The 17,157-nt window shown below is 44.4% G+C and overlaps 1 protein-coding gene across 1 annotated transcript in view; it reads left to right on the top strand.

Annotated features, from left to right (window-relative positions):
- The first annotated feature begins 324 nt into the window (after positions 1–324).
- The window catches only part of LOC119954770 (neurogenic locus Notch protein-like), a 48,808-nt gene continuing 31,975 nt past the window's right edge, over positions 325–17,157 (top strand). Inside the window, exons 1-5 of the mRNA XM_038780311.1 lie at positions 325–481; positions 4,388–4,510; positions 5,868–5,990; positions 11,040–11,162; positions 16,106–16,222. Of these exons, the coding sequence (XP_038636239.1) occupies positions 325–481; positions 4,388–4,510; positions 5,868–5,990; positions 11,040–11,162; positions 16,106–16,222 (643 nt within the window). The remainder of the gene's footprint in view (positions 482–4,387; positions 4,511–5,867; positions 5,991–11,039; positions 11,163–16,105; positions 16,223–17,157) is intronic.

Below are 17,157 nucleotides of genomic sequence, written 5' to 3'. Positions count from 1 at the left end.
GACGCTTAAGGGGCATCTTGACAAATACATGAAGAGGATGGGAAGAGAGGAATACAGACCCTGGAAGTGTGGAAGATTTTAGTTTAGACAGGCAGCATGATCGGCGCAGGCTTGGAGGGCTGAAGGGCCTGTTCCTGTGCTGTACTTTTCTTTGTTCTTTGTTCTTTCTTTGAAGAGGCGAAAACCCCAATATTTCTAAATGGCAGAAGGTTCTTGTGTTCCTGCTATAGTTATCAACATCTCCGCTTTAAAGATACTTGACTTTATGGGACATAATTTTTGCCACTCCACTATTACATCCATAAAATTGTACTGCGCACCTCAATGATTTCTTCAAATCAAACCATTTCATTCCTATCTGCAGTTATTGACGTGTGTGTGAACAATCCGTGTGGGCCCAATGCCTCCTGTACCCAGCAGGACGGAAGCTTCAGATGCTCCTGTGTGACTGGCTACACCTGGAATGGATCTGTCTGTACAGGTGTGTGATGGGAATCATTGAACCCACTGGGGAATGAACTGAAGTTACTGCTTCCATATAGGACTGGAGATTTCGTCGAGCTCCCAACCAGACCGGGGCATGGGTGGGATCAGGGTGGGGTTTGATGTTCTGTTTTGACTGTGATGAAAACCAATGAAACCTTCAACAACCAACAGTGACTCTGCTCACAGTCTATCTGACGATACTTACTATCAAGACCCACACATGTTAATGTGGGTCAGATTTTTTTAAAAATTTAGAGTACCCAATTCATTGTTTCCATTTAAGGGGCAATTTAGTGTGGCCAAACCACCTTCCCTGCACATCTTTGGGTTGTGGGGGCGAAACCCACGCAAACACGGGGAGAATGTGCAAACTCCACACGGACAGTGACCCAGACCAGGGATAGAATCTGGGACCTCAGCTCTGTGGGGAAGCAATGCTAACCACTGTGCCACTGTGCTGCCCCGTGGGTCAGATATTTGAGGATGTTCAGCAAATATTAACCAAAATCGTAATATGGACAGGAGAGGGAAAGCAAGATACTCTGGGTTGGGGACACACTGTCGTTTCCACTCCAATTCCTTCCTCTGGTCTCGCAATTGTCTCTGATCCACTCTAACGATGACCAACTCTGCTTGGATATATTATGGGATGTTTCATCGCATGAGCTTCAGCACCCATCGACCGAGATTCTCACTCCTTCCATTGGACATGCAATGTGTCCATTATTCTGGTCCGAAATTCAACATAGTAATACCTATCTGATTGGAGGGTTATTGTTCTTGGCTCAAACAACACTTTGTTTATCCCCCTGATTGTGACCCATGTTCCTCATTGCAGTGTTCGAGAGATTAGTCTTTGATTCCTGGAATATCCAGGAAGTTCTGGCCACCTTGTCTCCCTGTCCACTCCTGAATAAATTGAGTCATTGTTGATGTTGCAGTTGGTCAGGTATCCACCACACAAAGGCATACTCGTCATGTCACATCTTGGACTAGTCACCTTTTGTATGGGTCATGTGGTCAAAGCCTAAATCTGTGTGTATAACAGCAGAAAGTTCCAGATTGACAAAACTGGGAAACCTCCAATGAACTCTTCCTTTCTTCCCAACTTCAGATGTGAATGAATGTCATAGTGGAAGCCACGACTGTCACAGCTCAGCCACCTGTTTCAACAGCCCCGGCTCTTTCCAATGTGTGTGTAAGGCTGGACATACTGGAGATGGGAGGAATTGTTCAGGTAACTGACACTGAAACATGCCAGGGATAAATGACCACATTTCCATTTCAGGTATTCCTTTTGTGCAAATAGCAATCTCTAAGCGGATGTTTCAATCACTTTGTTCAGGATGACTCATCTACAGACTGCCTGAGCCAGCTGGGACATTGGAAGGGGAAATTTTAATATTTGGAATCATAAAGTGTAGATGCTGAAAGCTGTTACAGCCTCAAGTTGTGTTGTTGGATAGAAATTGGAAGCCTGACGGGAACAATAACTGTTCAAATTAGCACCGAGAGAAATGTGCTTATTCCACAAATCTGATAGTGAAGCGATGAGAACTGCTCATTAAAAGGCAGCATATTTGTATTTTGTTCCAATTATCACATGCCTCTTCTTATCGAAGCTGCTCAATGTTTATTGGATAGCATTCTTGCATCCCTACGCTTTGATGGATTCCACTAATAATAGACTTTCTTTTTTTTTAAATTTTAGAGTACCCAATTATTTTCTTCCAATTAAGGGGCAATTTAGTGTGACCAATCCGCCTACTCTGCACATTTTTGGGTTGTGGGGGCGAAACCCACGCAGACCGAGGGAGAATGTGCAAACTCCACACGGACAGTGACCCAGAGCCGGGATCGAACCTGGGACCTCAGCACCGTGAGGCAGCTGTGCTAACCACTAGGCCACCGTGCTGCCCCTAATAATACACTTTCGACAGTAACTTTCATAGAATTATAGAATTTACAGTGCAGAAGGAGGCCATTCAGCCCATCAAGTCTGCACCGGCTCTTGGAAAGAGCACCCTACCCAAGGTCAACAACTCCACCCTATCCCCATAACCCAGTAACCCCATAACCCAGTAACCCCACCCAACACTAAGGGCAATTTTGGACACTAAGGGCAATTTTTCATTGGCCAATCCACCTAACCTGCACATCTTTGGACTGTGGGAGGAAACCGGAGCACCCGGAGGAAACCCACGCACACACGGGGAGGATGTGCAGACTCCGCACAGACAGTGACCCAAGCCGGAATCGAACCTGGGACCCTGGAGCTGTGAAGCGATTGTGCTATCCACAATGCTACCGTGCTGTCCCCAAACTTCAAACACTGTAAGCTGTACCGATTAAGGCAAGGACCGTAGACTGTTAACAGCACAACCACATACAAGCTTCCCTCTAAGCTAGCAAAATTTGCTGTTCCTTCACTACTACTGACTCTAATACTGGAATCCCCTCACCAACAGCTCTCTAGATCTACTGATCCCATGGGGACAGCTACACTTCAAACAAAGATTCTGCCTCATCTTCTCAAAGCTCATGAAAGATGAAGACAATAACTTCTGGGCTTGCCACAAAGATCAGATCATAAGAATAAAGACAAAATAAATTGGTGTGATTTCTGTTAACCATCCAATTTGTTTCTTATCTGCAGTTATTGATGTGTGAACAATCCGTGTCTTTAAACATCATTTTTGTTTGTCTCCCTATCATTTTCACCTGGGTTGCTCATTGCATTGGACAAGTGATTAGTCTTTAATTCCTGAAACATTCATTAAAATCTGGGTCTGTTTTCCCAGCCGTTTGTTTCTAGGCAGCGCACAGTTAGCTGGCGGTGGTGGGATGATGTCTTCCCACCGTCAATGGGATTTCCCATTGAAGCCATCCCACGTTGCCAGGAAACCCGCATTCGGGGTGCACAGCCGGTGAGAAATGTGAATCTCATTCCGACCCTAGGCACGTTGTCTCCTTGTCAACTTTATTTACAAGAGAGGTCTAGGTATTCGGGTCCACAGGTCACTGAAAGGGGCAACACAGGTGGAGAAAGTAGTCAAGAAGGCATACGTCACGTTTGCCTTCATTGGCTGGGGCATTGAGTATAAGAATTGGCAAGTCATGTTGCAGCTGTATAGAACCTTAGTTAGGCCACACTTGGGAGTATAGTGTTCAATTCTGGTCGCCACACTACCAGAAGGATGTGGAGGCTTTAGAGAGGGTGCAGAAGAGATTTACCAGGATGTTGCCTGGAATGGAGGGCATTAGCTATGAGAAGCGGTTGAATAAGCTCGGTTTGTTCTCACTGGAATGACGAAGGTTGAGGGGCAACCTGATAGAGGTCTATAAAATTATGAGGGGCATAGACAGAGTGGATAGTCAGAGGCTCTTTCCCAGGGTAGAGGGGTCAATTACTAGGGGGCATAGGTGTGAGGGGCAAGATTTAGACGAGATGTACGAGGCAAGATTTTTACACAGAGGGTAGTGGGTGCCTGGAACTCGCTGCCGGAGGAGGTGGTGGAAGCAGGGGCGATAGTGACATTTAAGGGGCAACTTGACAAATAGATGAATAGGATGGGAATAGAGGGATACGGACCCAGGAAGTGTAGAAGATTTTAGTTTAGACGGGCAGCATGGTCGGCGCGGGCTTGGAGGGCTGAAGGGCCTGTTCCTGTGCTGTACTTTTCTTTGTTCTTTGTTCTTTGTGACAGACTGATTCATGCGGATTTTTCAGTTGTCCGGGTGTCCTCCGCAAAAAGATCTATTCTTCATATCACAGCCTGGACTGATCACCTTTCATACGAATTATTGGTTCAAGCCTAAGTCTGGGGTTGTAACAGTAGAAAAATTAAGATTGACGAAGCTGGGAACCTCCAATGAACTCTTCCCTTCTTCTGAACTTCAGATGTGAATGAATGTCAAAGTGGAAGCCACGACTGTCACAGCTCAGCCTCCTGTTTCAACAGCCCCGGCTCTTTCCAATGTGTGTGTAAGGCTGGACATACTGGAGATGGGAGGAATTGTTCAGGTAACTGACACTGAATCATCCCAGTTGTAAATCATTCCATTCCCATTCCGCTTGCATTCATTCTGAGGAAATTGCAACACCTGAGAGTATGTTTCAGCCAAATGCTGTCACCTTCCTCATCTGGATCACTCATTTTCAGGCTGCCTGACCAGCTGGCAAGTGGAAAGGTGAAATTATATCTTCTGGAACAATTTGGAAGCTGTCCAAATCTGTCTGTGCAGGTGTGTGATGGGAATCATTGAATTATTGAACCCATTGGGAAATCAACTGAAGTTATTACTTCCATATAGCACTGGAGATTTTGTTTTGTACCAAACCCGATGGGACAGAGTCTGATTAGGGTATGGGTTCAGGGGTAATTTAGCATGGCCAATCCATCTAATCTGCACATCCTTGGACTCTTCGAGGAAACCAGAGCACCCAGAGGAAACCTAAGCAGATTTGTGGAGTACGTACAAATTCCACACAGACAAGGTCGAAATCAATCTCGGATCCTTGACACAGTGAGGCAGCAGTTTTAACCACTGTGCCACCATACTACTCCATAATGATGGTGTAGTTCACGTTTTCTTCATGGTAACTGAAGCTCTAATGAGCACAGTCGTCCCAGGGGTATCTTTTTATCTCTCTGTCTTTCTGCTGATTTTCAATTGTTACACTCTATACTTGGTCAAAGAATTGAAGAAAAACAATTGAGACTGACGAGCGGACAATTGGCGTTGGGTCCTGACCAGAAACAAAAATTTCTCAGTTTCTGACTCACCTGTTTGTTTTATTTCATATTTTCGTAATCTACTGTATTTTGTGGTTTTCTTCAGATTTAAGTCTCAATTCCCTCTGTTGTTTTCCTGATAGTCCCTGCCCCAATCTGAGGTTCTCAATTCTTGTTGGACATTTCATGGAAAGGTGCATCACATGACCTCCATGTTCCAACTGTCCAGTTCCTGATCCCCCACCATTAGTCATTCAGCACATTCATCACTTCCACACCGTTAAGTAGCGAATACCCAACAGTGGGATAATTATTGGCCGAGGATCAGTCTTTCAACTCATCTTTCATTTCCTCTCCCTATAATTATCACCTGATTTGCTCACTGCAATGTTTGGGAACTTAGCCTTTAGCTCCTAGAACATCCAGGAAAATGTGGTTATGTTCTCTTCTCGTCCACTCCTGCACAAATTGACTAATTTCCGATATGGACATTGTACAGGCAACCACCACACATCTTGCATTAGTCATCTTTTGTATGTGCCGTGTGGTCAAAGTCTGATCTGGGTAGTTAAGATCTGGTAAGAAGGTTCAGATTGACAAAGCTGGGGATCCTCTAATGAACTCTTCCTTTCTTCTCAACTTCAGATGTGAATGAATGTCAAAGTGGAAGCCACGACTGTCACAGCTCAGCCTCCTGTTTCAACAGCCCCGGCTCTTTCCAATGTGTGTGTAAGGCTGGACATACTGGAGATGGGAGGAATTGTACAGGTAACTGACACTGAATATTCCCAGGGGTAAATTGTTCCATTTCCATTCCTCTTGCATTTATTGTGAGGAAATTGCAACATCTGAGAGGATGTTTCAGTCAAATATTGTCACCTTCCTCATCTGGATCACTCATCTTCAGGCTGCTGACCAGCTGGGTAAGTGAAGGATAAAATGATAACTTCTGGAGCAATTTGGAAGCTGTCAAACGTCTAAAATACATCACTGCCTCAGAATATGTTGCCACATAGACAGCTGAAATTTTATTGAACATTAATCCAAAATAAAAAGTGCCAGAGAAGCCTCGGAGAAGTTCCACAAATCTGAAAACTGCCCGATCTATTGAATTGGCAGACAATTTGAGTCTTATTCCTGTGATTGACTATCTCTTGTCCTTGAGTAGCTCCCTCTTGATCTGATAGCTATTCCATGCTGAGGTGATCTTATTCAGCTTTGATGTGTTTTAATCATCACCATCTGTTTAAATCTGCAGTTACTGACGTGTGTGTGAACAATCCGTGTGGACCCAATGCCTCCTGTACCCAGCAGGACGGAAGCTTCAGATGCTCCTGTGTGACTGGCTACACCTGGAATGGATCTGTCTGTACAGGTGTGTGATGGGAATCATTGAACCCACTGGGGAATGAACTGAAGTTACTGCTTCCATGTAGGACTGGCGATTTTGTCCAGTACCAAATCAGGATGGGGCAGGTTTTGGATTAAGGCATGATTTAGATAGAACAGTACAGCACAGAACAGGCCCCTCGGCCCTCGATGTTGTGCCGAGCAATGATCACCCTACTTAAACCCACGTAACCCGTATACCCGTAATCCCCCCATTAACCTTACACTACGGGCAATTTAGCATGGCCAATCCACCTAACCCGCACATCTTTGGACTGTGGGAGGAAACCGGAGCACCCGGAGGAAACCCACGCACACACAGGGAGGACGTGCAGACTCCACACAGACAGTGACCCAGCCGGGAATCGAACCTGGGACCCTGGAGCTGTGAAGCATTGATGCTAACCACCATGCTACCGTGAGTTCAGTTGTTATACTTTGTCTGTGATGGAAACGAATGATGTGGAGATGCCGGCGTTGGACTGGGGTGAGCACAGTAAGAAGTCTTACAACACCAGGTTAAAGTCCAACAGGTTTGTTTCAAACACGAGCTTTCGGAGCACGGCTCCTTCTTCAGGTGAATGGAAAGGCTTGTTCCAGAAATGTTTATATAGACACAGTCAGAGATGCCCCGGAATGCGAGCACCTGCAGGCAATCAAATCATCAAAGATGCAGAGAGAGAGGTAACTCCAGGTTAAAGAGGTGTGAATTGTCCCAAGCCAGTTCAGTCGGTAGGCCTCTGCAAGTCCAGGCTTGTTGGTGGGGGCCGAATGTAATGCGACATGAATCCCAGATCCCGGTTGAGTCCGCATTCATGCGTGCGGAACTTAGCTATAAGTTTTTGCTCAGCAATTTTGCGTTGTCACGTCTCCTGAAAGCCTCCTTGTAGAATGCTGACCCGGAGATCAGAGGCTGAATGTCCTTGACTGCTGAAGTGTTCCCCAACTGGAAGGGAACAGTCCTGCCTGTTGATAGTCGCACGATGCCCGTTTATTCGTTGTCGCAGTGTCTGCATGGTCTCGCCAATGTACCACGCTTCGGGACATCCTTTCCTGCAGCGTATGAGATAGACTACATTGGTCGAGTCGCACGAGTATGCGCCGCGTACCTGGTGGGTGGTGTTTCCACGTGTAATGGTGGTGTCCATGTCGATGATCTGGCATGTCTTGCAGAGATTACCCTGGCAGGGTTTTGTGGTGTTGTGGTTGCTGTTCTGAAGGCTGGGTAATTTGCTGCAAACAATGGTTTGTTTGAGGTTGCGCGGTTGTTTGAAGGCCAGTAGTGGAGGTGTGGGGATGACCTTGGCAAGATGTCCATCCTCGCTGATGATGTGTTGGAGGCTGCGAAGAAGATGTCGTAGTTTCTCCGCCCCAGGAAAGTACTGGACGACGAAGGGTACTCTGTCAGTGGTGTCCCGTGTTTGTCTTCTGAGGAGGTCGGTGCGGTTTTTTGCTGTGGCGCGGTGGAACTGTCGATCAATGAGTCGAGCGCCATATCCCGTTCGTACGAGGGCATCTTTCAGCATCTGTAGGTGTCTGTTGCGCTCCTCCTTGTCTGAGCAGATCCTGTGTATACGGAGGGCTTGTCCATAGGGGATGGCTTCTTTAATGTGTTTCGGGTGAAAGCTGGAGAAGTGGAGCATCGTGAGATTATCTGTGGGCTTGCGGTAAAGCGAGGTGCTGAGGTGACCGTCCTTGATGGAGACGAGTGTGTCCAAGAATGGAACTGAATTTGTTCAGTCAATAAGTTCCATCCCACCATCAAACTCACCATGGACTATTCTCCAAATTCAGTTCCATTCTTGGACACACTCGTCTCCATCAAGGACGGTCACCTCAGCACCTCGCTTTACCGCAAGCCCACAGATAATCTCACGATGCTCCACTTCTCCAGCTTTCACCCGAAACACATTAAAGAAGCCATCCCCTATGGACAAGCCCTCCGTATACACAGGATCTGCTCAGACAAGGAGGAGCGCAACAGACACCTACAGATGCTGAAAGATGCCCTCGTACGAACGGGATATGGCGCTCGACTCATTGATCGACAGTTCCACCGCGCCACAGCAAAAAACCGCACCGACCTCCTCAGAAGACAAACACGGGACACCACTGACAGAGTACCCTTCGTCGTCCAGTACTTTCCTGGGGCGGAGAAACTACGACATCTTCTTCGCAGCCTCCAACACATCATCAGCGAGGATGGACATCTTGCCAAGGTCATCCCCACACCCCCACTACTGGCCTTCAAACAACCGCGCAACCTCAAACAAACCATTGTTTGCAGCAAATTACCCAGCCTTCAGAACAGCAACCACAACACCACAAAACCCTGCCAGGGTAATCTCTGCAAGACATGCCAGATCATCGACATGGACACCACCATTACACGTGGAAACACCACCCACCAGGTACGCGGCGCATACTCGTGCGACTCGACCAATGTAGTCTACCTCATACGCTGCAGGAAAGGATGTCCCGAAGCGTGGTACATTGGCGAGACCATGCAGACACTGCGACAACGAATAAACGGGCATCGTGCGACTATCAACAGGCAGGACTGTTCCCTTCCAGTTGGGGAACACTTCAGCAGTCAAGGACATTCAGCCTCTGATCTCCGGGTCAGCATTCTACAAGGAGGCCTTCAGGAGACGCGACAACGCAAAATTGCTGAGCAAAAACTTATAGCTAAGTTCCGCACGCATGAATGCGGACTCAACCGGGATCTGGGATTCATGTCGCATTACATTCGGCCCCCACCAACAAGCCTGGACTTGCAGAGGCCTACCGACTGAACTGGCTTGGGACAATTCACACCTCTTTAACCTGGAGTTACCTCTCTCTCTGCATCTTTGATGATTTGATTGCCTGCAGGTGCTCGCATTCCGGGGCATCTCTGACTGTGTCTATATAAACATTTCTGGAACAAGCCTTTCCATTCACCTGAAGAAGGAGCCGTGCTCCGAAAGCTCGTGTTTGAAACAAACCTGTTGGACTTTAACCTGGTGTTGTAAGACTTCTTACTATGGAAACGAATGACACCCTCAATAACCAACAGTGAATCGCCTCATGAAGGCAGCACGGTAGCACAGTGGTTAGCACAGTTGTTTCACAGCTCCAGGGTCTGAGGTTCGATTCCCGGCTTGGGTCATTGTCTGTGTGGAATCTGCATATTCTCCCCATGTCTACGTATGTTTCCTCCGGGTGCTTCGGTTTCCTCCCACAGCCCATAGATGTGCAGGTTCGGTGGATTGGCCATGATAAATTGCCCTAAGTGTCCAAAAACTTAGGTGGGGTTACTGGGTTAAGGGGATAGGGTGGAGATATGGGTTTAAGTAGGGTGCTCTTTCCAAGAGTTGGTGCAGACTTGATGGGACGAATGGCCTCCTTCTGCACTGTAAATTTGATGATCCATCTGACTATGACTACCATCAAGACTCACACATCAGCAGTCTTAACGTCGGGCAATTATTGGAGGATGTTTTGTAAATATTCACCAAAATCCCAATATGGACAGGAGAGGAAAACGTGAAACTCAGGGATGTGGACAGATTGAATTGGGACTAAATTGATACTTAATAAAAATGCAAGTGTTTTGGTGAATGATGGTGTAGTTCACCTTTTCTTCATGGTAACTGAGACTTTACTGAGGATTGTCAATTGCATTTTTTATCTCTGTCTTTATACTGATTTTCAATTGTTCCATATGTTCTATATTTGGTCAAAGAATTAAAGAAAAACAATTGAGACTGCTGAGCGGATAATTGGCGTTGGGTCCTGACCAGAAACAGAAACTCCGCAGTTTCTGACTCACCTGTTTTTTATTTCCAACAAATCCTTGTTTCAGATTTTCACAAAATCTTGTGTTTTTCTTCAGATTGTAAGTAACTCAATTCCCTCCGTTGTTTTCCTGATTGTCCCTGCCCCAATCTGATGTGTCAATTCCTGTTGGACATATCACGAACGGTGCATCACATGACCATCTTCCATCTGCCTAGCCACTGCTCTCCCACCATTGGTCATTGAGCAGATTCATCATTTCCACACCGTTAAGTAGTGAATACCCAACAGTTGGATAATTATTGGCCGAGGGTCAAACAGCCATTCAACTCATCATTATTTTCCTCTCCCTATAATTTTCACCTAATTTGCTCACTGCAGTGTTTGGGAATTTAGCCTTTAGCTCATAGAACATCCAGGTAAATGTGGTTATGTTCTCTCCTCATCCATTCCTGCATAAATTGACTAATTTCTGATGTTGAAGTTGTACAGGCATCCACAAACAAAGATACTTCATGTCACATTTTGAACTAGTCATCTTTTGTATGTTTCATGTGGTCGAAGTCTGAATCTGGGTGAGTGAAGCAAGTTTAAGTTTGTCAAAGCTGGGGATCCTCCAGTGAACTCTTCCTTTCTTCTCAACTTCAGATGTGAATGAATGTCAAAGTGGAAGCCACGACTGTCACAGCTCAGCCTCCTGTTTCAACAGCCCCGGCTCCTTCCAATGTGTGTGTAAGGCTGGACATACTGGAGATGGAAGGAATTGTTCGGGTAACTAACACTGACACTTTGGAGCTATAAAATAAATGGCAGAACTATCAGGAGCATAGAGACACATAGAGATCTCGGCGTGCAGATCCACAGATCCTTAAAAGAGGCAGCACAGGTGGTAATCGTGGCACAGAAAGCATATGGCATGCTTGCCTTCATAGGACGGGGTATCGAGTATAAAAGCTTTAAATTATATTACGTTATATAGAATGTTGGTTAGGCCACATTTGGAATACTGTGTCCAATTCTGGTCACCGCACTATCAGAAGGACGTGGAGGCTTTGGAGAGAGTACAGAAAAGGTTTACCAGGATGTTGCCTGGTGTGGAGGGTATTAGCTATGTGGAGAGATTGAATAAACTAGGATTGTTCTCCCTAGAGGGAAGGGGGCTAAGGGGCGATCTGATAAACATTTGTAAAATTATCAGAGGTATAGATAAGTTGAACAGTTGGAGGCTTTGTCCCAGGGTGGAAATAACAATTACAAGGGGGCACATGTTCAAGGTGAGGGGGAAAAGGTTCAGTGGAGATGTGCGAGGGTGGTGGTGGCTTGTAATGCACTGTCAAGTGAGGTGGTTGAGGCAGATAAGTTAGCGATAGGCACATGAACAGACGGCAGTGGCGTGCAGAGGTCTGGTGATGCCCGGGGCAAATCTTGATTGTATGCCCCAAAGACTCAAGTATAAGGCCTAATATACTGAGAAATATTATGAGAAAGGAAAACATTTTGAATATATAAACACAGATGAAACATGAAATAAACGCTTTATTCGATTTTAATATAAATCAATCAAATTTATTAAGTTCTTTTCCCCAAATGATACCTCCTGTCACAAAACACCTGAACTACTTCACTTTTTACATCAGCTGTGAGAAATTCTTTTTCAATGCTTATTAAAGCCAGGTTGGTCAGTCGCTCCTGTGACATAGAAGACCTCAGATATGTTTTTATTAATTTCAGTTTTGAAAATGACCTTTCACAGCTTGCGACTGAAAATGCGATTGTAAGCAGTAATCTGTATGAAACACACAGCGTCGGAAAGACATCCCTCCCATACTGCAGTAAAGGCTCCAGAGCATCTTTAGGATCAGGGGGAACTCTATTCCCTCCAGCTCAAAGGAGCATCACAAAATCAATAATTTTGTCATATAACTGAATTGAAACCACATCATTGTCATAATAATTTGCAAAGTCTGAACATTCCTTTTTTAATTTCTCTCTTTCTTGTTCATCTTCAATCACTCCTGAATTCAAGTTCAGAAGAAAAGAAAATCGGTCACTGAGTCTTTGAAGACGGACACTGCGGTCTTCAATTTCAGTTTTTAATCTGTTCACAATCTCTACCATTACTTTATTCATTTCTTCTTGTGCCGTCAGTCCACTATCTCTTGCTGACTCTCCAGGCATTATTCTTCTTCTCCTTGTTCGTGCAATTGGTATTCCCCAATTTTGACAACATTCATTGGCTAAATCTATTGCATTGTGGATAATTTCGTCATTCTTCAAACTCAAGATATGAATAAGTCCTCTCAGATCACAAGAAGCTTCATGGAACCCCATTTTCGGATCCTGCAAACGTTTTGAGACTTTATCCACTGATGATAAAACTGAGTACCAAAAATGTAATAAAGCTATAAACGGGAACTGTTGAATAGAGTTCAGTAGCGATCCTGCATCAGATTTAGTTTCCCTTGAAAATTCTCCTTCCAGCAGGTGTTGAAGGCTTGCAATAACGTTGTCACACTCTTCGTGGATTACTTGCACAGCATCATGGCTGGAACTCCATCTTGTGTCACACTATCTTTTCACAGTCCGAGTGACAAATGATTTTAACACTTCCCAACGAGAAGTAGATGACGAAAAAAAAGTAGAGTTTTTCTAGAATGCCAAAAAATGTAACAACAACAGGTTGCACCTCACTTGCATGGACACAGGACAAATTGAGGCTGTGGTTCTCGCAGTTCACAAACACAGCTTTTGGGTTAAACTTCAAGAATTTTTTGTTGAACACCTCCTCTCACTCCAGCCATAACTGCTGCGTTATCATATGCTTGACCACGACAGTCATTCATGGAAATTTTGTCTTCTTCCAATTTTTCCTGAATTTTATTTACCAGGCTGACTGCATCTTTCTTGTTGACTTGAAAAAATCCCAGAAATGTCTCCTTTATTTCTACTTTTCTGTTTTCATCAATATGAACGTAACGCAGAATTTCAGAAACCTGATCTTCATGGGCAATATCTGGAGTTGAATCCAGCATTATGCTAAAATATTTTGCGTCCTTAATTTCGGAAATTATATTTTTCTTGACAGTTTCACCAAGAAGATTGATTATTTCGTTTTGAATTCTGTTGGACAAGTAGGTGACACTTTTTGGTTTCTCTTTCCCTCTCTGCAAGTGTTTTGCTAAGATGTCATCATATTTGGCCAAAAGTCTGATTGTTGCTAGAAAGTTTCCTGTATTTTCACTGACTGTCTCCCCTGGCTCTGATAACCCAGATATTCCTTCTCCTCAATGTCCACGATAGGCCAGATTCTGTTTTGCCAGAAAGGATATAACCTCGACAATCCGTTCAGTTATAGCTTTCCATCTTTTCTTTTCAGCAGACATTTGCTGTTGAAGTTCAGCATCTATCGTAGTTGAATGATGGAGTTGAACTACAAGGTTCAGGTATTCCATCATGTGACCTCTATAAGAAGGGCTTTTCTCATGGTCAGGTATTGTTGGATTTAATTTTCTCCAAGTGGAGAAACCGTCTTCCTTTCCAAAGTTTGACACAGACAACAAATGCTCCTTTGAAAACAAAAAGCAAACAAAACAGTAGCATGCTTTCCGATATGGAGAGTATAACAACCATTTTCTCTCCACAATTTCTCCGTTTGTGGAAACTTTATCAAACCACTGTTTGGAAAATGATCTCCCATCCTTCTCAGCAAATGGACCACTTTTATTCTGATATTTTTCAGGGCCATGTTGTAATATTGTCATCTTCAAATGATCTGGAATCGGTTTCTTCAAACAGCCAAAATCGCTTCTTTGCAAAAATATGCAAATATCTTCTTTATTTTCTTCACATGGATCATCATCCTGACAACGAGACTGAGGAGAGAGAGCTTTATGTTCTGACCGAGCTGAATCCGTATCAGAAAAATCCTTCTCTGCACCCACATCATCTTTTACTTCTCCAGGTTCTCCTACTTCTTCTTTACTTCTTTTTATCCATGCATCTAATGCCCCTCTTTGATGTGACTCTTCTTCGACTCTGGCCCTCTTTTTTTTCCTGTTCTGTGCTCCACTCGGTTGTACACGAAATACTCGTAACATTTCATTTTCTATCTCAAAAACCGTAATACGCATGAGAAAATGGGAAGAAAATGGTAAACAATCGGTCAGTTGCAGATGGATAAACCATATTTAATTTCTTTGTTCCTTCGTATCAAATTATTTCACACTGATTCTCCACTGATAATTTTGTGCAATTTATATCATAGACTTGCAAATTAGTGGTATCTGTATTCGAATATTAGCATGTTAAGGAATAAATGTCTCCTATTCCGAGATTAAATGCCATAGCAGTCCTCTGATCATCCAGGCTTCACTCTTACTACATCCCACGTAAATATTTCATTAAATATCGCCAAAAAACCTATAAAAACCGTAGTTGCACCTGTTCTAGAGCTATTCACTGACCTGAGTAGGTAAAAGAACTAATCTAGATGCACAAAAAGCTGAAGAAAAGACGAGTTATGACTCGAGGAAACGCAGGAACGAACAGCCACGTCTGCTTGCTGCTTTTGATGGTTGCACCACGTACATTATGCGCATGCGTGTGGGGGGGATGGGGAGAAGGACCATTTTCTATAGACAGAAAGGGTACACCATGTTAAAGGAATAAAAGGCTAACAACTGCCTCTGCAGTGTGGTGAGCCTCCAAAAATTGATTTATCACCACTGAAATTTTAAAATTACTATCTTATTTCCTTCTCTGGGGCAGCATGGTGGCCTAGTGGTTAGCACAACCGCCTCACAGAACTGAGGTCCCAGGTTCGATCCCGGCTCTGGGTCAATGTCCGTGTGGAGTTTGCACATTCTCCCCGTGTCTGCGTTGGTTTCGCCCCCACAACCCAAAAAATGTGCAGAGTAGGTGAATTGGCCACGCTAAATTGCCCCTTAATTGAAAAAAATAATTTGGTAATCTAAATTAAAAAAAAAAAAGATTTTTTAAAAAAAATTTTTTTTTTTTTTCCCTTCTCTGATTGGATGCCCCCATCCAATGGATGCCCGGGGCCAATGCACCGTCGGCCCCCCCCCTCTGCACGCCACTGACAGACGGGTACAGAAGGATATAGGCGGCTGGTCTAGATAGGATACGTGACCCTTGGAGGGCCGAAGGCCCTGTTCCTCTGCTGTATTGTTCTTTGAATCATTCCAGGGGTAATCATTCCATTCCCATTCCTCTTACATTGCAAAATCTGAGAGGATGTTTCAACCAAATGCTGTCACCCTCATCTGGATTATTCATCTTCACATTGATTAACCAGCTAGGTAAGTGGAAGGGTGAAATTATAACTTCTGGAACAATTTGGAAGCTGTCCAACCTCTACAAGATGTCACTGTCTCACAATGTGTTGCTGCATAGACGGCTGAAGTTTTATTGAACAGTAATCCAAAATAAAAAGTACAAGAGAACAAATCTGTTCCAACAAGTTCCAAAAAATCTGAAAACTTTCTGATCCATCGAAAAGGCAGCCAATTTGTGTCTGCTTCCTCTAATTGACTATCTCTTGTCCTTGAGTTGCTCCCTCTTTATCTGGTAGTCATACCGTGCTGAAGTGATCTTTTTCAGCTGTGATTTGTTTTAATCGTCATCATATTTTTGCGATCTTATATACCTGCGCTATGACTTTGTCCAAACCACCCACTTTTGTTTCCTATCTGCAGTTATTGACGTGTGTGTGAACAATCCGTGTGGACCCAATGCCTCCTGTACCCAGCAGGACGGAAGCTTCAGATGCTCCTGTGTGACTGGCTACACCTGGAATGGATCTGTCTGTACAGGTGTGTGATGGGAATCATTGAACCCACAGGGGAATGAACTGAAGTTACTGCTTCCATATAGGACTGGAGATTTTGTCAAACTTCAGACCAGACCGGGGGTCCATTCAAGATGAATATTGGGAAGTTTGCAATGCTGGGGAAGAAATAAGTACTAAACGTAGCCAACGGTCATAGATTTACCTCACAATGGCCTACTGTCACGTTCTGTCGGGCACAGTAAGAAGTCTTAATAATAATAATACAACACCAGGTAACAGCCCAACAGGTTTGTTTCGAATCACTAGCTTTCGGAGCGCAGCTCCTTCCTCAGGTGAATGAAGAGGTGGGTTCCATAAACACATATATAGACAAATTCAATGATGTAAGATAATACTTTGAATGTGAGTCTTTGCAGGCAATGAAGTCTTTGCAGATCCAGACGGTGTAACACATCATGACTTCCTGTTGGGGTTAAGACATGTCCAGTGGCCTGCTGGGTGAGGGGTTGAAGGGTATTTACAAATTGTTGAACTGTACCTAGCATTGTCTAGGAAGGAGGGCAATTTCCTTATCTATTTTCCCACTGCATCGGAATCCAGGATTCCCGTACTTGGGAGTGATTGATACTGAGCAGAAAAGAGGTGGAAGCCGAGATGCAAATCATCACGACAGCAGTAGCTGCTGATTAAATGTTATGACCTTGGAGAGAGCATTCACATCACAATTTGTCAGAGTAATAATCAGCCTGAAAATTATTCCACTGCCACACACAATTCTCTCCAAGGGAAGAGTGAAGGTATGATCATAAGAAACTACTGATTAGAATGTGTCAACGCACAAATGAGAGGGCAAGAAATGGGTGTCAGAAGAGGACACTTTGTGATTTCACTTCTCCCTAGCTCAGGATCTTTGTTGACAATTGTTCTCCAGACTCGTATGGCTCAACCTAAATTTGG

The sequence above is a fragment of the Scyliorhinus canicula genome, chromosome 20, assembly GCF_902713615.1.
Source record: "Scyliorhinus canicula chromosome 20, sScyCan1.1, whole genome shotgun sequence".
NCBI lineage: Eukaryota > Metazoa > Chordata > Chondrichthyes > Carcharhiniformes > Scyliorhinidae > Scyliorhinus > Scyliorhinus canicula.
This window is presented reverse-complemented; position numbering and strand designations above follow the sequence as displayed.